General features: G+C 38.2%; 1 protein-coding gene across 1 annotated transcript in view; it reads right to left on the bottom strand.

The window, feature by feature from the left end:
* IQGAP2 (IQ motif containing GTPase activating protein 2) overlaps window positions 1-21,616 on the bottom strand; it is a 311,908-nt gene that overhangs the window by 148,101 nt on the left and 142,191 nt on the right. The window contains exon 3 of the mRNA XM_037801784.1: window positions 6,125-6,281. Within this exon, the coding sequence (XP_037657712.1) occupies window positions 6,125-6,281 (157 nt within the window). The remainder of the gene's footprint in view (window positions 1-6,124; window positions 6,282-21,616) is intronic.

The following is a 21,616-nucleotide window of genomic DNA, read 5'->3' as shown; positions in this document are numbered from 1 at the left end:
GGAGGGAGTTAGAAACCTGAGAGCTAAAAGCTAACAGTCTGGCTTTGTGTTCATAATTCAATATAAACAGCTTTTGAAGAATACAAACCCTTCGTAGACAGTTTGTATGTGACCACAGAGGGACGAGACAGAAATAAGACCACTCTGCAATTGCATGTGAACCAATACAGAAACAAGGCCCTTCTGCACCACAAAATAACTAACTATCCCCCTCTTCCAACTAAAATGAGTGATGCCTGGACAATTCAGTCCTCCCGACTGTATTTTTAGCTAGATAAAAATGACCAAGGCCAATCAATAAATTGACCGCTTCCTGACAGCACCGAAAAGGAAAACTGGTCCTTGTTTTTCTATCCTTCTTAGAATCACCCAGCCCAAGCCCAAATCTATGCTAAGCCCTTCTCTTCTTCTTATGGCCCTTCTGGTATAACTTTTTACTTGCCATGGCAAGTTAAACGTAATTTTGTTTGACCACAAGTGGGTCCCCTGGGAGGTCTTTGGCTGTGGGCTTCAACAATCCCAAATCATATAACAAAGACCCCTCATCTATTTAGTGGTCTTTATGGCTAAGTAATCTCAGGAAATTTACAAAATCTCCCTTACCCTCATTTCCTCAACCATAAAGTGAGAATAGCAATGCTTTTTTGAGTTGTGGAGATTAAATGAGAATATATGCAAGGCATTTGGATTCAAAGGGCACATAAGAATGTAATAAATGTTAGCTATTATAATGCTACAAGGGGCTTGAATTTTCATTACCTTTAATGTCAGAAAAAGAGTTAATGCTTATTTAAGAGGAACTGAAGGAAAGGGTAGTTACCTTGGTCATCCTTCTAAAGCAAATGAAACAACAGATTTCAAACCCTTCATCCATTTCAAATGCCTGAAATGTTGACTTCGGAGACCTATGTCCATGTTTGCACATTTGAGTAGTAAACTTTGGTGACTTCAATCGACTGGATTAGTTTCAATTAGAACAACAATGGCCTTATAAACAGGCTCAAAATAATCTTAGTTCATTAGAGTGATTTTTAACTAGTCTATTTTTTTCCACCAGTCCTTATTAACATTAGACCAGATGACATGTTGATAGTCATCCTGAATCAATGGTTGTTTCTCAAGTGATGGGCTAGAAAGTACACGCCCATTTTCCACTGCTGAGCTATTGCAACACCTACACACAAGGTTATTCTGGTTTAAATTGCCATATGAGGAATTATGTACTTTGGGTGGTAACTTTCTACATTTTAGAATCAAAGCATTTTTGAACTCTGAGGAAGTTGAGAGACCAATAATTATTCAAATTTGCTGGTTTTATAGATGAGGAAACTGAGGGCCCAAGTATTTACATCTCTTCCTCAAGTTTACTGACCTTTGTTAGCGCTGAGTCAAGACTAGCTTCCAGGCCCTGATGCAAATACTCTGTTCATTTTACTGCTCACAGTGCCTCAGAGCAGCCGCTGTCTCTACCGTTCCTTGAGCACTCACGTCTCTCAGGCACGCTGCCGAGTGCCTTGCATGGATGGTCACATGCTTCCTCACAACATGTCTATGAAGGGAGGTGCTGACATTATTCCCATTTTTCAAGGAGGAAACTGAGGCTAAGTTAGCAGTGAAACTAGAATTTGAAGCCAGGTATTTTGATTTTACAGCTCACACTACAACCTCAGTGTACATGGCCTTCCTATCTAAGACTCGCTCAAATGTTCAAGGCAGTTTTTATAAGCTTACGATTATAAAGGTACTATCAAGGAATCATGCTATTTTTTGTCTTTGAGCCCTATCAGGTTGAGTGAATGCCCTTCCCTCCCCCTCTTCTTTCTCTTGCCCAGCCTAGGCTGCTGGAGAACACTCATCCTGCACATATCCACCATGGAAATCTTCCTGGCCTCTTCACTCTCCTTCCCCAACCCTTTTGTCTCCTTCTACCCAGCTGACACTTCTCCACTGCTCTCCACTAGTTCCACTCTCTTTCCAGAATTCACCATTTTCCCTCTTAAATCCATTCACTTCTTGTCGTCTATGCAAACTACCACTCTAATGCAAGTCACTGTCACCTGGACTCCACCCTCATCCTTCCTCCAATTTACTCTCCACGTGGCAGCGGACTGATCTTTTATAAGGCACAAAATACATCCTACTGTATCTGGATGCTTCTCTGTTTAACATTTTTAATGGCTGCCCACTGCACCTGCGATGAAATCACGAACCTCTGTATGGCCTTAGGACTGCATGATCTCATCTCTGATTCCCTCCTGGCCTCATTTCTCATCACTGTCCCTCACTGCAGCCTTTCAGCCACTCAATCTGGCCAAGCTCTTCTCTTCCTTCAGTCTATCCCCAATGGGTTCCCTCTCCTGGACTGTTCTCCCCACCCCACACCCTCTGGTCCTGCACATGGAAGCCTTTCTTCCAGCCTCAGAGCTAATGTCATCTCCCTGGAGAAGCCACCTCCTGCTCATTGCTATCTGTCAATAACACTGTTTCCCTCCCCCTCTTCATAAACTAACCACAATTCCTAATAGTATATTTACTTACATTCTGCCTCTCCAACTATGGGCCCCATGAAATCAGGACCATGTCTGCTTTGCTCACCCCTCTGCCTTTTGTGTCTAGAACAGTGACTGGAGTGTGGTTGGTGTAGCTGAGTATTTGTTGCATGAATGAATTCATTTTACCCCACATGTATTTCTGTCATAGTATACCTTTATTTTCTTTCCCTATAACTTTATTAAAATTTATTATATTAAAATTTATCTGCCCATTGTGGCACATGAGAATCACCAGGGGTGATTATTAATAGAGAAACTTTCTGGGTTCCAGGCCAAGAGACTGTCTGACTCAGTAGTCTCGAGTGGGACCCAGGACCCCACATTGTTTTCACACATGCCCACTGCCCATCAGGTGGTTCTGCAGGAGGTGTGAGCATCACACTTCGAGAAACACTATCAGACTCAGTGCCTTGAATAAGTAGTAAATAAAGAATAGAAGACAGGAAAAGAAATGGAGCCCCTGGAACAGCTGCAACTCATTCCTTTACCCAACAGCTATTTACTGACTGCCTACTATGGGCCGGACCCTGCCCCTCTCACTGAGGATAGAGCATTGAAAAAGACAAGACAGTTTCTACCATGTCCTGTGGCATGTCCGAGAGTGGCTGTGTCAGGTGCACGGGCACATCACTCAGACCTGGGGTGGTGAGTGGGCAATAGAGATGGCTGGGGAAGGAATATTCACAATTGGAAAGTTTAACTCTAATACCTAGGACAACTTTCTTGCCCTAAATTAAAGGGGGCCCAGGGCTGAATATAAGTTGGCAGACAAAGCAGATGGGGCAGCACGAAACCATCACTGTCAACATCAGTGGCAAAACCGAGGCCTGCAGTGCTCGGGGGCATAGCCCTGATGTGGGCACCCTCTGCCTAACAGGTGGGCCACAACTCACAGTCACAGTCTGGGCAGACCCTGCAGCCCAAGTTGACCGAATTCATGATTTCCAGATGCCACATCAAGAGGCTGACCTGGGTTAGGGAGTGTTCCCTCATGTTTCAACATCTTTGCTGCAATCTCACGGTTGAGTGCTCCTTGGAAAGGATCACGGGGAGGGCTTTAGTTCTGAAGAACAGGAAGTTAAATTTCAGCCACTAATACTTGTCTCCTTTCATTTTGTATAATAAACTAAAAGGCCTGAAAATAAAATTCTATGATTACATGCAAATCACTAAAAAAATTCCATCAAGGACACCGGGCATTTTCAGGGATTTAATAAAAGAAAGAAAAATAAGGAAAAAAACCTCTTTTGTCTAGTGAATTAATGGGAGGGTAGTTTTCACTCGTCCTGTGTTTTCCCTTTTAACTCAGCAGCACGGAGGGGCTCCCACGCCGCAGCTGGCATCCACCCCCGTCCTTCTGCTACTTCCCTTCTCGCCTCCCTTTTCCTAACACACTTCTGTGCACTCTGGTCTGCCAGGGGCCTGGGGTTGGGGTGCGGGAAAACAGGAAACTTTCCTCTCTCATCACCTGTGCCTCTCGGGGATTTCATTCTTAACACAGGTATTTCATTTTATAACAAGAGGGTGAAAATCTTACTTTCCCTGTTCCCATCCCAAGGAGTAGGATCATTTAAATAGTAGGATCTCTGATGCCAAGAGGAAAAGGTTGCCCTGAGGGAGTCCACAGCTGAACTGGAAGGAGACACCTGTATTCAAAGTGTATGGCTTGCCAGGAGGAGAAAAGAAAGCCCACGCAGCTACTCAAAGCGCTCCTGCTCCTGGAAGGTCTGTATGTGTAGCCCAATTCCCACCGTTCACAAAGCCAAAAAAAAATACCCACAGTTGCCTTTCCAGGGCAGGCTGGAGGCTTGCCAATTTATACTTCACCTAACTCGACTGTCTAATCTACATGGGTGTTAGTGCTAATAGATCCAGATTTTGATTATATCCTTAATAGAAGCAACAGGGCGGGGGCACGGGGAGAGACCATGGCTGGAGATACAAATACGAATTTATTTTGGGAAATGTGACAACAAGATTTATTTTTTCTGAATTTTCAAAAATGTTTCTTAATTTTAAAAAAAGAAACCAAATTTTGGCCGTCTAAAGCATTGTGACATTAACGTCTTGTGACAGGCTATCACAAGCTGAACCTTTGGTATGAAACACATGATTCAGTCAACTCAAGCTGACTTTAAAAAATGTACACACTTTATATATAACATCATGCAACGGAGAAGCCTTTGCTCTGTTACTTTTATGAATAGACGATGAAAACAGACTCAGATGAGACTGGTCAACTGATCTTGTCTACTCTAGGCTTAATGTTTGCTCAAACATTTGATCTGAATTCAGTATCAATATTTCTAAAATAAATTTTGTTGAAAGGACAACTGAAGGGAAGTGTAAATAACGCAAGAAACAGGAAATCATTCCATTTTCAACTATACTCAATGTTGTCTCTGCAATGTTAAGAGAAATAACCTTTAAGGATATTTGAAAATCTGTAGATAAAAAATACTGACATTAAGAACTAAATACAATATTAAGAAAATAAGGAATTGAGTTTTGAAAAAGCTTTAGAAACCTTAGCTCTTAGCTGACAAGAGATCACATATTTCATGATGGAACAGTACACATTTTAAGATTCCCATTTGGAAAAAAAAATCCCCTTTGATGACAAATCTCATAGAGGTCTTTTAGGGTGGTGTTTACATTTTCCTCTCTCATTTTTTAATGGAAATTTTCAAACATTAAAAAGTAAACAGAATAGCATTATGAACTCACATATACCCATTATCCAATGTCAATAATTATGTACTCATGGGCAGTCTTTTATCATCTAGCCCCTGACCACCATTATTTTGAACAAATTACAGACAAAACTTCATTTTATCTGCAAATACTTCAACACATATCAGTAAAAGAACAGAATTTTTTTTTTTTTTATTAATGTAATGCTTATTTTGATTTTGTCCCTTCCTTCATGTTGTTCCTTTTCAAATTTAAATATGGTAGGTTTTTTTGTTTGTTTGTTTTCCTAAAAGGCTTTGAGAGTCTTTTATTTTCTGGTCCTTCCCAAATTTGCCATGAAACAATTTAGGAAACTAGCTGTGTACAAAGAGGTTAGTCTTATTTGGTTTTAACCACCAAATGGAAAGGAGTTCTTGGTCATTCCACATTACTACTCATTGGCTCTAACTCTTTGGGGCCACAAGTTCAAGTCCCAGCTGGGCACTTTATTCCTTGATGAGAACATGGAGAGTAATAAACTGTCAGTGGTGAAAAAAGGAGGGGTAAAGAGTGCCCCTACTTTTATATTTACTGGCACTAATAAAGAGCCACGAATGAACTCCATGAAGGAATAAAGTGTGTGGGGGAAGGGGGCTGGGATTGTTGGGAAAACTAACAAATCAGATGTGCCTCAGCCGCAGTCCAGAAAATGGAAACCCTTTCCTTTTTAAAACCGCTGCTGCCTCAGGGATGATTATTAACAAGATCCGAAGACCAAGGACATCCCCCCTCCCAGCAAAATCCAAGTAGAAACACTCAAGAGTAAAAGAAGGGAATGGAAATGAAATACCAAACTTTAGCTTTCAGCTGGAAGCGAAAACCAATCAGACCTCAGTTACCTTATAACGTGTTTGTTCCGCATCATATATCTTTTTCTCAGATACCATTTTAGGGGCAAAGAACTTGGCTAATTTTGCAAGGTAAACTCCGTTCCTGAGCCCTTCTTCCAGTTCAGTGGTCGGTGGCAATTCTTCAACCAAGCAGACTTCCATCCACCTAAAAGGATTTAAAAGAAGTAAAGTGACTCCAGCTGTGTGACTCTCTGCAAATGAAGAGACATGGTATTTCACTGGGTGTTGGAGATGTTAACAGAGAGCCCAATATTTAAAACATCTTTAGGTGTCATGGGTGGGAAGAGAGGATTTTCTGGGTGGGACAGGGATGCAGCACATGAGATAAACAAGGGGAATAAAAGCATCGAGGCACTCAACTGCCTAACAACTTGGGGGTTTGCAAGCTTCACCCTCATCTGACTCTTTGCCAGCTCTCTTTTGTGCTAAAGAGGAAAAAGCCAAAACCATTTTGTGTGGGTGGAATTAGTCCTGCTGACATCAAAGAAAAAAAAAATTCAAGTTTATGAACACTCAGCAGACGAGACGCTCATAGGGGATGTGCCTCGGGGGAAAGCGCAGTCTAAGGCACTGCAGAATCCATGGCTGCCTCAGTCCAGAAATCACTGTCAGGGAGGATGTAACAAGACATGGAAAAGAGGCACCAAAAATTCAGAAAGCAGACTCAGTCTTCTTTAATAAAACACACTCCTTTTTCCAATTATCAATTAGAACATGCTTAACTCTGGGGAAGATACAGTACACGCAGAGTTTTGAAAAATGATTTTAGAAAAAGATCAGATTAAATGCTAGGACACCGTGCCAATATTGTAAAAGACCGGGCACTGCAGTCATGACTGGCTCAAGGACATGCAGCGGGAGGGAAACCAAGCCAGCTCACATTTCACCCTGCTGTGATGAGAATCTGCCTGAGTTAGAAGGAAAATGCCATTGCTGTCCATTCTTGAGTAACCATTGCCTACTGTAAGATCCAGGAGTCCAGTGTGCAGGGTCTCAGTGGGGGAGGCCCCCCAACTCCCTGCCACCCAGTTGCTGATCTAAAACCAAATTGTAAACTAGTAGCGTGCGCACCATACCTTTACAGCCAATTCCTCAGAGGATCATTAACACAACAGTGGCTGATCTTAATGACATTTGGAATACAATAGTGCACTGTTCTGCAGTATCAACAACCGATCCTGACATAAACTGGGAACACTGTAAAATGTCTGAACTGCTTGAAACTCTGGCTTACACATTTAAAAGCTCAGCCAGCCCCTAATCAAGCAAATAATATTTACCGACCACTTATTAGGTACTTCAAAACGTGGAATATATGAGAAAAGTATATAAACATAGGCCCTGCCTTCAAAGATCATTAAATACGATTGAGAAGGCAACACCATTCCAAGGAAAATCCAGAGAACCACACGAGAGAAGCCCTTATATCCAATGGTACATGCCATAATAAGGAAGTTTGAAAATAGAGGAGGATCACTGGTTATCAGTGGAGTTATCAGAGAAAAGTTTTGAAAGGGTGGTGGAAACCTGAGTTGGCTTAGAAAAATGTGATATTTGCAAAGGAAGGGAGAACACTAGAAGCTGGGAGCAGGGTCAACTAAAGGCATAAAAGAGACATGGCTGGCTCATGGGGAAAACCCTGAGAAGGCTTTAGGCTTTCGGGTTCCTGAGGGAAAAACGAAAATGAAGCTGGGCATGTAAACTGAAGCCAGGTTCTGGAAGACTCAGCCCCAAGAAGGAGTGTTAATATTTGTTGCCACAGGAGAGAGCTCCCAGCAGCTTCACAACAGAGGAGGAGTGACATGCTGACAGTGGTTAATTAGAGAAAATTAACCTTATGAAAGATGCCCAAAGGCAAGGTGCTCCATCAGGCTTTTCCCAAAGTCAAGTTTTTTCTTTTTTAATGCAATTTTATTGAGATGTATTCACATACCATATAATCCATCCAAAGTATACAATCAGTGGCTCACAGTATCATCATATAGTTGTGCATTCATCACCACAATCAATTTTAGGACATTTTCATTACTCCAAAATAAAGAAAAAATAAAAATAAAAAAGAACGCCCCAAATATCCCATACCTCTTATCTCCCCACCATTATTGATATTTTTTGTCTTTATTACTCATCTGTCCATACACTGGATAAAGGGAGTGTCAGTCACAATGTTTTCACAATCACACACATGATAAATGCTATATAGTTATCCAATCATCATCAAGAATCAAGGCTACTGGATTACAGTTCAACAGTTTCAGTTATTACCTTTTAGCTACTCTAATACACTAGAAACTAAAAAGGACTACCTATATAACGCATAAGAATAACCATAACCTCCAGAGTGACCTCTTGACTCTATTTGAAATCTCTCAGCCACTGAAACTTTATTTCCTTTCATTTCTCTTCCCCCTTTTGGTCAAGAAGGCTTTCTCAATTCCACAATGCCAGGGCCAGGTTCATCCCTGGGAGTCATGTTCCAAGTTTCCAGGGAGACTTACACCCCTGGGAGTCATGTCCTGTGTGTGTGGGGTGGGTGTTAGTGAGTTTACTTACAAGTTGGCTGAGAGAGAGAGGCCACATCTGAGCAACAAAAGAGGTTCTCTGGGGGTGGCTCTTAAACATAATTTTAAGTAGCTTAGCTTCTCCTTAGCAGGAATACATTTCATAAGGGCAAGCCCCGAGATAAAGGGCTTGCCAAAGTGAGGTTTTGAGGGCCTGAATTAGGAAGGAAGAAAAGGAAAGGGAAGGAAACCAAGAGACATTTCATGGAAATAGCAACAGGATTTGGTGACAGCTTAGAAAAGGGGTTGAAGGAAAAGGGAAGTGTTACCAGCCAAAGAAAGAGGTGTGGTATGAAGAGAGCCCTCTCTGCACCAGGACTTGTGACAGTGGTGTGGTCGCAAGTCCCCTAACTTCTCTGGGCCCCTGATTTCTCCTCTGAAAGAGGATTTAACATTTTATGGGGATTATCATTTAATGCTCAAGACTACTCTGTGAGGAAGAGGTGCTACTGGGATCAGCATTTGCTGATGAGAAATCTGAGTCTCAGAGAACACTATGGACCACATAGATAGTAAATGAAATAACTCTAGCAACTTGCCAGGGGCCTCTGCTCTTCTAATTCCAATTTTTAACTTCCCATAACTCATTAAACAGATAATGAATCCTGCAGTCTGAGTCTACAACCTAGTGTAAGACAAGTGTGCAACCAAGGCACTCCAGACTAGTTCAAGAGCAGCAGTAAGAATGTTGTGGTTTGGAGACATACATGCTTTTACTCCTCCAGTATAAGATAAGAGAATAGTGTATACATGGTCAGGATTGAATAAACATCCTGGCGTTTCACTTGTTTTCTCTGAACTCACTCTTTGTCATTTACCTAACAACAGGAATGGTAAATGGCCTGGCTTGCCTCTTGTGGGTACTGTAGCAAGACAGGGGTTGGGTGTAGGGAGCTTAAATCCTATACAAATAGAGTCACCTCCTCAAGGACTCCTTAAAGTCTAGGCAGGATTTCAAAGATTCTTCTACTAAGGTACTACTTGGAAACTCCTAGCAAATATTAGTCAATATGTGGGCAGTAAACATTGAATGACAGAAAAGGTGTCATATGGGATGGGTGGGAGATGCTGCTGACAGAATAACCAGCCAGATGGCTACTTATCATTGCTCTAAAGGTACTAAAATACCTTGCAATGGGGAAGGACTCATAACATGCAAACTTCTAAACTAGGACACAGTCATCATATGGGCTGAAGATCCTTTTGACCAATGGGAACACCACATTGTTCAATCCAAAGGCTAAGGGACAGCTATGTCTGGCTGCTGGCAGGTCTACATTTCTCAGTCCCAGAGATCAACTGGCTGGGTTCTGACCATGGAACCTGAGGGGAAATGACGGGCACCACCCCTATGCCTGGATCATGAAAGGTTCCTATGGAAGAGACTCCACTTTCTGTTGCCTGGCTCCTGGCTTGATGATAAAGCCAAGGGCAACCTTGAAAGTGAAGGTAGAAAAACTTCCATCAGCTTGGGTCCCTGAATAACTGTGTGGTAAAGAGTCCTCTGCACCCTTTCATCTTTACCCTGCACTACTGAACTTTACATGAGCAAGAACAAACTTCTGCCAACAATAAGTGGGCTTATCTGGTTCATAAGCCAGTATTATCTGACCAAATCAATAACAATTCAAGAGGGATTTTTGCAGCATGTTGGAATCAAAAATTCCTACAGCAATCACAATGCAGAGACAACTGGCCTGATGTTCAGGAAGTCTGGCTCTGTGATCACTTGCTGGATATCCTGGAAGAAGTAACTTAAAACTCTGAGCATTATATTTTATTCCATGAGACTATAATTATAATGCCATACAATATTACAGTACAATTATGTAATATGATTTGGTAACAGCTTTAAAATATAATTTACTTAGCATTCGCCCAATTAATATGTACAATGTAATGGGTTTTAGTATATTCACAGGATTGTGCAACCATCACCATTATAAATTTGAGAACATTTTTATCACTCCCCAAAGGAACCCTGTATCCACTAGCAGTCACTCCTTATGTACCCCCAACCCTCCAGCCCTAGGCAACCACTAATCTACTTTCTGTATATAGATTTGTCAATTCTGGACGGTTCATCTAAGTGGAATAGCAATACAAGTTAAGTTGTGACTGGCTTCTTAAAGCACAATGTTTTCAAAGTTTATCCACGATGAAGGATAAACTTCAATTTTTTGTTGCTATATAACATTCAATTGTATGGATTTTATTCTTCTAGTCATCACTTTACAAACATTTAGGGTGTTTCTACTTTGGGGCTATTGTGAACAATGCTGCCACAGACATTTGTGTACAAGTTTTTGAGTGAACATTTGTTTCCATTTCTTTTAAATCTACACCTAGGAGTGGAATTGCTACATGATATGGTAACTCAATGTTTAATAGTTTTAGGAACTGCCAGACTGTCTTCCAAAGTGGTCACAATGTTTTACATTCCCACCAGCAGTGTATGAAGTTTGCAATTTCTATATATCCTTGCCAACACTTATTATCTTTTTTAATATGGGCATCCTAGTAGAAGTAAAGTGGCATCTCATTGTGGTTTTGATTTGCATTCCCCTAATGGCTAATGATATGGGGCATCTTTTAATGGGTTTATTGGCCATTTGTGTATCTTTAGAGAAATGTCTATTCAAATCCTTTGTTCATTTTTAATTGGGTTATTCTTTTTTTTTATTGAGTTGTAAGAGTTCTTTATAAATTATGTGTATAAACCCCTTACCAGATAAATTTTTTGCAAATATTTTCTCCCATTCTAAGGATTATACTTTTACCTTTTGGATGGTGTCTTTTTTTAAATTAGAGAAATTGTCAGTTCACAGAAAAATCATGCATAAAATACAGGATTCCCATACACACCCTTTTATTCACACCTTGCATTGCTGTGATACATTTGTTAAATTGATGAAACCACATTTTTATAATTGTACTCTTAACTGTAGCCCATGGTTTAACTTAGGGTTTACTGTTTGTGTAGTGCAGTTCCATGGATTTTCTAATTTTTACTCAGTTGCCATATACACAACCTAACATTTCCCCTTTTAACCATATTGACACATATATTTCAGTTCTGTTAATTACACTCACAATGTTGTACTATGATCACCACCATCAATTACCAAAACATTTCCATCGTTCTAAATAGGAACTCGGTACATTTTAAACCTTAGCTTCCCTTTCTCTATCCCTACCTGGTAACCTATATTCTAGATTCTGTCTCTGAGTTTGCTTATTCTAATTATTTCAAATCAGTGAGATCATACAATATTTTTCCTTTTGTATCTGGCTTATTTCACTCAGAATAAAGTCTTCAAGGTTCATTCCATGTTGTTGCATGTATCAGAACATTCCTTTTTTTAAAGGCCAAATAATATTCCATTGTATGCATATACCACATTTTATTCATCCATTCATCAGTTGGACACTTGGGTTCCATCCATCTTTTGGCCATTATTAATAACATCACTATAAACATCAGTTTGGAAATATCTGTTTGAGCTCATGCTTTCAATTCTTTTAAGGTATATACCCTAACTGTGGGATTCCCAGGTCATACGGTATTTCTATACTTAGCTTTCTGAGGAACTGTCAGACTGTTGTCAACAGCAGCTGCACCGTTTTACGTTGCCACCAATGATGTTGAACGTCTTTTCATGTGCTTTCTGGCCATTTGTAATCTTCTTTGGAGAGATGTCTATCCAAGTCTTTTGCCCTGTTCTTACATTGGGTTGTCTTTTTGTTATTAAGTTGAAGGATTTCCTTATATACTTTAGATAGTAGATCTTTATCTATCTGTGGATTCAAAATATTTTCTCCCATTGGGTAAGTAGTTGTCATTTTACTTTCATGGTATAGTCCTTTGAGGCACAAAAGTTTCTTATTCTGATGAGGTTCTATTATCTATTTTTTTCTTTTGTTACTTGTGCTTTGGTTGTAAACCTAAGAAACCACTGCCTAACTAAAGATCCTGAAGATGCTTCCCTAGGTATTCTTCAGGAATGTGAGAGTTCTGGCTCTTATATTTAGGTCTTTGATCCATTTTGAGTTGATTTTCATATATGGTATGAGGTAGGAGTTCTCATTATTATTATTATTATTATTATATTATTGCAAATGGAGATCCAATTTTCCCAGCACCATTTGTTGAAGAGACTGTTCTGAAGAGACTGTTCTTTCCCAATTGAGCAAGTCTTTGATGTGTTGTCAAAAATCAGTTGGTCATAAATGTGAGGGTTGATTTCTGAGCTCTCAAACTCTATTCCATTGGTCTGTGTGTCCGTCTTTGTGCCAGTATCATGCTGTTTTGATTACTGTGGCCTTGGAATAAGTTTTAAGATTGGGAAGTGTGAGTCCTCCAATTCCATTCTTCTTTTTCAAGATGTTTTTGGCTATTCGGGGCACCTTACCCTTCCATGCAAATTTGTTGATTGGCTCTTCCATTTCTGCAAAGAAGGTTATTGGAATTTTGATTGGGATTGCATAGACTCTACAAATCACTTTGGGTAGTATTGATATCTTAACAATATTGAGTCTTCCAATCCATCATCATGGAATGTCCTTCCATTTATTTAGGGCTCCTTTGAATTCTTTCAGCAATGTTTTTTAGTTTCTATATACAAGTTTACATTCTTGGTTATATTTATTTCTGGATACTTCATTTTTTTTAGTTGCTACTGTAAATGGAATTTTTTTTCTTGATTTCTTCTGAAGAAAAACACCACCGATTTTGGGGTGTTGAGCTTGTACCTCGCCACTTTGCTGAATTCGTTAGCTGTAGGAGCCTTGTGGATTTTGCAGGATTTGCTGTATTTAGAATCATGTCATCTGCAAACGGGGAAAGTTTTACTTCCTTCTTTCCAGTTTGGATGCCTTTATTTCTTTTCCTTTGCTAATTGCTCTGGCAAGAACTTTCAGAACAATGTTGAATAACAGTGCCGACAGTGGGCACCCTCTCTTTTTCCTGATCTTAGAGAGCAAGTTTTCAGTCTTTTACCATTGAGTAAAATATCATCTACGATATGGACTTGTCATATATGCCCTTTATAGTGCTGAGGAAGTTTCCTTCTATTCCTACTGTTCTAAGTGTTTAAATCAATAAGAGTTGCTCGATTTTGTCAAATGCCTTTTTTGCATCGAGCTAATCATGTGCTTTTTTCTTCCTTCCTTCTGTTAATGTGGTGCATTACATTAATTGATTTTATGTTGAATTACCCTTGCAAACCAGACAAATCCCATTTTATCATGGTGTACAATTCTTTTAATATGCTATTGGATTTAGTTTGCTAATATTCTGTTGAGGACTGTTGAATCTATATTCACAAGAGATATTAGTCTGTAGTTTTTTTGTTTTGTTTTTTTCTTTGTGGTATCATTATCTGGCTTTGGTATGAGGATGATGTTGGCCTCATAGAATGAATTAGGCAATGTTCCCGCCTCTTCAATTTTTTGGAAGAGTTTAAGCAGAATTGGAATGGAATTAAGTCTTCTTGGAATGTTTGGTAGAATTATCCTGTGAAATCATCTGGTCATGGGCTTTTCTTTATTGAAGAGATTTTTGCCTGCTGATTCAATCTCTTGACTAGCAATTTGGTTGCTGACATCTGTTTCTTCTTCAATGAGTACAGGTAGTTTGTGTATTTCTAAGAATTTGTCTATTTCATCTAGGTTATCTAATTTATTGGAGTTCAATGGTTTATGGTATCTTCTTATAGTCCCTTTTATTTCAGCAGTGTTGGTAGTAATGTCCTCCTTTACATTTCTGATTCTTGGTTTTTGTACCTTCTCTTTTATTCTTTGTTAGTCTAGCTAAAAGTTTGTCAATCTCATAATGATGTTTTTTTAACCACAGAAGTATTAAATTTTGATGAAATACCCTTTTTTTTTCTTTTGGTGTCATATCTAAGAAACTATCATCTAACAAAAGGTCACAAAGCTTTACATCTAAATTTTCTTCTAAGAGTTTTATAGTTTTAGCTCTAACATTAAGTCTTTGATACATTTTGAGGTTGCTTTATTTTACTTTTTTTTTTGTATATGGTGTGAAGTAGGGGCCCAATTTCATTCTTTTACACATGGATATACAATTGTCCCAGCAACGTTTGTTTTTGAAAAGGCTGTTCTTTCCCCCAGTTAATTTTCTGGCACTGTTGTTGAAAATCAATTGACTGTAAATGTCAGTCTGGACTCTTAACTCTATTCCAAAGATCTATATGCCTATAATTTGGTCTTTGTCTTTTAAACATATAGATACTACATAAAGTGTGTATCAAGCTGGAAAAACCTCATATGTCATCAAGAGCCTGTCCTTGAATTTGGCCTAAAAAGCTAAAGAATGAAAACCAGAATTGTCTCCCTTCCTCTCTGGCTACTTTGCACTTACTGTTTCTTGTCTGTTTCTTCTGTTGAATATTCCTATTAACCTACCACATCAATTCTGAATGTTTCACCCCAAAGCAAAAGTTGGAACTATTTCTTATGAGCATCTTAATGTTTGCTAAAGAACCCCATCTTCCCTTCCAGGATGGAGAGACTAGTTTCCTGTCAGTAATGCTTATTTTCTCATCTCTTTTCAGGGAAAATTTGAATTACTTACTGGGCACAGAGAAATAAGATGGAAGGAAAAGGAATTCCCTTTTTTCTTTATTATTCAAGCAGTCTATCTTAAGCTTAAAAAAAAAAAAAAAAGTTAAGGTGGTTTCAATAAATGGCTCTACACATAAATGTACAAGGTCTGATCCAAGAATGAGAGAAGAGGGGAGGGCAGCAGGGAGGAGGAGGAACAGGAGAGAAAGGTGAAATTTTTCCCATTTTAGATTAAACCCAAAAAACCAAATAATTAATGTTATTTTGTCCTGCAAGACACAAAAAACAAAAACAGAAAGCAAACCCTGAGACAAATGACCCATTCCATTCTGTCACTCTGTACCTTGTAGAATACAGGAAAATTGTTTCACTGAGGTATCTGCTATCTGAGTTGTTATTTGGGAAGTCACCAACTATAAACCTTGGTCTCTGTCATACAGTGCTCTACGGAATGTCCCCAAAGTAGAGCTGCTGGTCAAGAATAACAAAATGTGCTTTTCCTGCAGAAACTCTGTTTTAATGCAGTGTTCTGGTTCCAAGAACTTTCAAGTAACAGAAATCAATTTCTCTTCTTCCCATTTTTGTAAATCAGCATATGAGATATTTTATAAAAGAATATAAAAATATCTGGTCTTTGTTTTTACGTGTAGTGTAATTGGTCACTCTATCTTTTGTGCTAACAGGAAGTAAAAATGCTAGAAGGATGAAATTAACTTCTCATGTTAAATCTTTTCATTTGCTTGAGGCTGCTGCAAAGCTGGTTAGCTTTGTTAGCTCAGAGGCACCTGGACTGCATAGCTGAGGTGAGAATCCACGGGACCCACATCTTCTCTCCTACAAAACCCATTTAATTCACTTCAAGAAAATGACATGAAATGTAAAAATGATGCCATTTATTTTCTTTATAACACATGCACAATACCATGGAACAATCAATCTCCAAATCTGAGTTCTAACAAGAACAGAGTGAAGACTTCAAAGGACTTATTTCTTACTCTCCTCTTTAGCAGAATCTGTTGAGCTCAGCAAGTGCTTCCCAAACCGGGTTCCACAGAATACTGGCTTGTAAGGTGTCAATAGTGTCCCAGAAAAACAAAAAGCATTTTGTGACCAAATAAATTTGGAAAATGTTGCATTCTATATCCTCCTTGAAGATTCAAATATTGCATTAGCATCCTGAAAGCTCAGAGAATTCTTAAAGTAGGGAACCAAATTTAATTTCTTTTAACCCAATATTTACTAAACTTTTAAAATATATTTTTCATTGTAGAATATAACATACATACATAAAAGTGATAAATTTCCAAGTGCAATTTAACAAGTAGTTAGAGAGTAAATTTCAAAGAATATTACAGGTTACAATTCCACAGTTTCAGTTATTTCCTTATTGTGAAATAAAAGATACATACAAAAAAGGTAATATCTGTCAAAGAATGATTTAACAAGTAGATATATAGGAAATTTCCAAAGTTATTATGAGTTATAGGACCATAGTTTCAGTTATTCCTTACTGTGAAATCTAACATACATACAAAAAGGTATTGCTTTCAAATCACAGTATAACAAGTAGCTATAGAACAAATTTCAAAGGATGCTATGGGTTATAGTTCCACCATTTCAATTCTTTCCTTCTAACCATTCTAATACCATAGCAACTAAGGAAAAGAAATTACATAAAGATTCAGTATTCATAATCCTTTGTTGAATTCCATCTTGTCTCTTGCTTCCCCTTCCTCTAGTTTAATCACTTTCCGGAGCTTCAGGGATGTCTAGAACAAAACTTTATTGACCATAGGATCCCTTTTTCCCAGAATACTTAGGTAACATCCTATTTAATAAAATGGCAGACAGCTAAAAGGAGCAGTACAATTTGGTAATTAAAAGTATGGACTCCAAAGTTATACTTTTTGGGTTCAAATCCTAGTTTCAGAATATTTACTGCAGACTTCTCTGTGAAATGAGAATATTTTAAGTATCTACCCTTGGAGGGTTGTTGTTAGGACTAACTGAGAAACTGGATAAAATGTTTAGGACTGACCCTGGCATACAGTAAGAATGAGGAAAGCACTAACTACAATTATTAGTATATCCCCAAATTTGAATCTAGCTTATTCTATTTCCAAATGTATAACCTTGACACATTGCTCAATTAATTAATGCAATCAATATTTATTGAGCATCCAGTTCTTTCCAGTCACTATTCCAAGTAATGAATCAGGCAAAGTCCCTCAGCTCTCTGAACCTGTAAGTCTCAGATTCTCACTCATGTTAGGATACCACCTAGCTCCAAGTGGTTTTGAAAATTAAGTGAAACAGTACTGGTACAGCACCTAGTAGAGTGCTGGCACCCAGAGGTCACTCATATGTTAGTTCTTCTCCCTTAAAAAAGAACAAAACCCCCCACAACTTTTCAAAGAATCTTTATGTATGAGTTTTTCCTTAGAGAAGGCTATTTAATGCATTAACCACCCTTCTCCACCTTTGTTCCCTTAAACATGGGATAGAAAAAATGGAAATAAGAGGAACAGCCTGAATCACTGATGGATGAAAGAACGCCTGCAAGCTTTGTAGCTCAATTTGTAGCAGGCCTAATTATTTTCCAAAAACAACTTCACAGAATTCATGTACACTGTTGCTCAAATACACTTATACTGATAATTCTTAACTCCAGGCACCAATCAGATGTTCATTGGACTTTTATTTAGCCTGGGCCCAGTTAATCATCTATCTGGAGTGTATTGTGCCAATATTACAACATGCCTGGAGAGATGGCTGGCTTGGCAACTCAAAAAAGATATTCCCACGTGTTAAAGTTTCTAGACAGGCAGACGTTGCATAAAAAGATGCACCTATAAAATAAAAATGGAAGTACAGTACATTTGGTTGTGTTTATCTTACTGTGCACATTAAACAAAAGTCTGATCTTAAGCTTTCACGTTTGATTCAACTTGATTTTAATATGGGAGAAGATAGAAAATACCAAATAATTTCAAGACTGTGATCTTTGGGCTGATATCTTAAGATGACTTGAGTTCAAATGGTTAATATTTAATAGTGCTTTTAACAACACTTTGATTTAAATGTTTTTTTTTAAATAATACTTTAAAACTAGAAAAAAACAAAATGCTAAGTGTATACAGGACAGTCAGCCCTTAAGTGGGGATTAAAAGTTAGATGATGTGCCTGAAAAGAAATGTTTAAACAGAAAAAAACATATAGCATCAGAACCTTTTGTGTCTAGGATCCAGGTGAGGATCAGAGGAGTCAAGTCACACCTCCCTGGAATCCAAGGATGCTCTATGCCACCTACAGGGAGCAGTGTACGTGTCTACAGGTCTTGCTTAATTCCCAGTGGCACACCCTTCTCCCCAGTGTATGCAAATGCCTTTCTTCCTATAGGACACTCTCACAAGGGTTGAGAACCCAAATGGTTTTCATGGTCAGACAGGAAATCTGAATGAAGGAAGTGTGACAGGTGGGTCCAAACTGGAACCAGAATGTCCTACCACAAAATATTCAAATCCAATATTTTTAAAACCTCGCGTCAAGCATTGAGGGATATGCAGATGGCTATTTGCTATATTATACACATGCACAAAATATATGTTTATATTTTTCCTAATGTGTATGAAACTGTCAACAATCTCCAATAATTCATTTTATTCAGCCACCAAGCAGATGGAGTGAGTTTAAGGTATAAAGCACAATTCGAGGTGCTAGGGGGATGTAAAAAGGAACCAGAGAGGGATCCTGCCTTTAGAAGCTTATCATCTAACAGGAGAGGTGAAGCATCTGTATGGACAGTATCTACAATGCAAAGTAACGAGTTCCCATCCTATTCCTGTACACTCTCTCATCTACTGCTTCCTCTTCATGCTCACTGCCTGTACTCCAGTTGCAACCATGCTAATCACCATGTGAACTGTTGCAGAAGCTTTACGGCTACTCACCTCTGTTCTCTAAACATTTTGTGTGCTGCTGCCAGGTTACACTTTGGGAAGCAGAGCCTAGTTGGACCACGCTTGCCATAAACCTTCCATAGTTCCCTAATGCCTTCAGAATATAGTACAAACATCTTAGGTTGATATTCAGGCTCTCCAGTCTGTGGAGGAAAGATGGGGCATATGATGGCAGTAACCCTGACCCCATGGAGACATGGAGTGACCTTTCATTTCCAGGAACAGGATTGCCTCAAGGGCCCCAGATTAAAGCAAACCCCCAGGCTGACCACGGATCAGCCTAAATTAGGGTGACAAGGAAAGGAAAGGAGTGGAAAAGCCAGGAATATGGCAATTGAAAGTGAGACTCCACTGTGATCAATTTTTCAAAGTAGTATCCCATGCTCTGCAGTAACATGTCTCCATTTATCAACAAAGAAAAATATACATACTATTTTGTTAATTTTTAAAAATGTCATTAAAAAACAGTATATTATGATTTAGTTTTTTAAAATATACACATAAAATTTTTTAAAAAGCTACTCACCAATTGTTAGTAATTATTTTCTCCAAATAGTAGGACCAAGAATGATTTACTTCCTTCATTATGTCTTTGTGTATTAACTTTCTCTTTTTAATATAAAAAAAGTGCATCCTTTACTTTTATGATCAGAACAATCTTTCTTTTTTAAACAAAAAAAAGTAGTGTACATCCTTTACTTTTACAATCGGAACAAACATAATGCTTTCAACTTGGGAATAAAAGCATTAGTATTCTAATAAATTAAAACAATGAAATACCTTTTATTGAGAGAATTGATAAAATTGATTTTGTTTAACTATTATACCTTGTGCTGCTGTGGGCCCAATGAAACATAGTTATAAACTACTGGCAAACTTACTGGAGAGCAATCTGATGATCTAATAGATAATTATTACACATTTATTAAGTTTAAGGTATAGTGCTAAGTGCTCTGCTTTCATTTACTCTTCCCATAACCCAGTAAGTTGATATCCTCATTTAAAATATAAGGAATAAGACACCAAGAAGGATTAACTATCTTGTCCAAAATCATACATAAGTGGAAGAACCCAAATTTGAAACCAAATTTCACTCTGAAGTTTGTACATTAACCACCATACTATACTACTTCTTGAAAGAATACATTCAGAAACTTAAAATGCAATCTGGATATTTCACTTTGTAAATATAGCTTAATTAAACCAAGCTTTGGTCCAAGATTTGCATGCAACACAAAGAACTGAAAAACTAAAAGTCTAACAATAGGTGACTGACTACATAAATTATGTTTTATCCATTGAACAGAATATTACACAGCCATTTGAGATCTTTTCAAAGAATACTTAAGAATATGGGGAAATATTGATGGTAAATTAAGAAAAAAGAATATGGTAAAATTATATAGCAAGATGGTTTTATTTCTAAAATATTTATACATTTAAATAAATGTATACAGACTAGAAAAATATGCAACAAAATATAGTGGTTTTTCTCTGTTAATTATATCATGTCATTACATGCGAGATTCTTTACCTTCTCCTGTATCTTATTTTTTATCACAAGCAGGTATAAATAAACAGAAAATAACAAAATATAGTATTCTAATATACACAAAATTCTTTCCAATATACACAAAAGAAGAGTTTGCTTGCTGATTATACCTAAACTTGAGCCAAAATGGAGATCTGCAGTAGCAAATGCTAGAAGGGGGGATAAGAATAGAGGGGAAAAATGGTAAAAATGGTAGTTTATGATTTCATTTAGTTTGTGATAGGGATGGAAGCAGAAGACAAATGAAAACACAATTTTTTTTTAGCCTGCATATTTGCTGAGACATCTAACCAAGAGGATTTCCTCTTACGGAAATGTTACGTGTGCTTCAGTACACGTATCTTTCCATGTACCTCTCACCATGTCAACAACATTGCTTTAAGACTTGGAAAGTGGTGGCGAATTGTCATTAATGAATAATTACATAAATCAACCTCACAAATAAATCATTAACAAATCAAGAGGAAAAAAAAACATACTTACATGCAAAGACCTGGCTACAGTTAACGTTGTCTCTTTCCACCCTACCCCACCAAAGAAGACATATTCACAAGAAAGAGCCTTATAAATCATCATTCTTACACCCTCATTTTACAGGTGAGAAAACTAAGCCAGAAATTAAGGAACCCATCCCTGAGGACATGCTCCCTAGCTCTACTCATTAACCTCTTGGTTTTAAATACCCTTTGTAAGTTTTAATGACTTTCTGTCCTCCTTCCCTATGCTTCAGACTTAAGTATCTTAACTGCCTACTCAGCTCTCCAGGTGGAGTCTAACGGGCATCTCAAATGCAATATGTCTAAAACAAAAATCTCCAACC

Source organism: Choloepus didactylus, chromosome 13 (genome assembly GCF_015220235.1).
Source record: "Choloepus didactylus isolate mChoDid1 chromosome 13, mChoDid1.pri, whole genome shotgun sequence".
In the NCBI taxonomy this organism is placed as follows: Eukaryota; Metazoa; Chordata; class Mammalia; order Pilosa; family Megalonychidae; genus Choloepus; species Choloepus didactylus.
The sequence above is the reverse complement of the archived record's forward strand: the minus strand, read 5'-3'. Positions and strand labels throughout refer to the sequence as shown.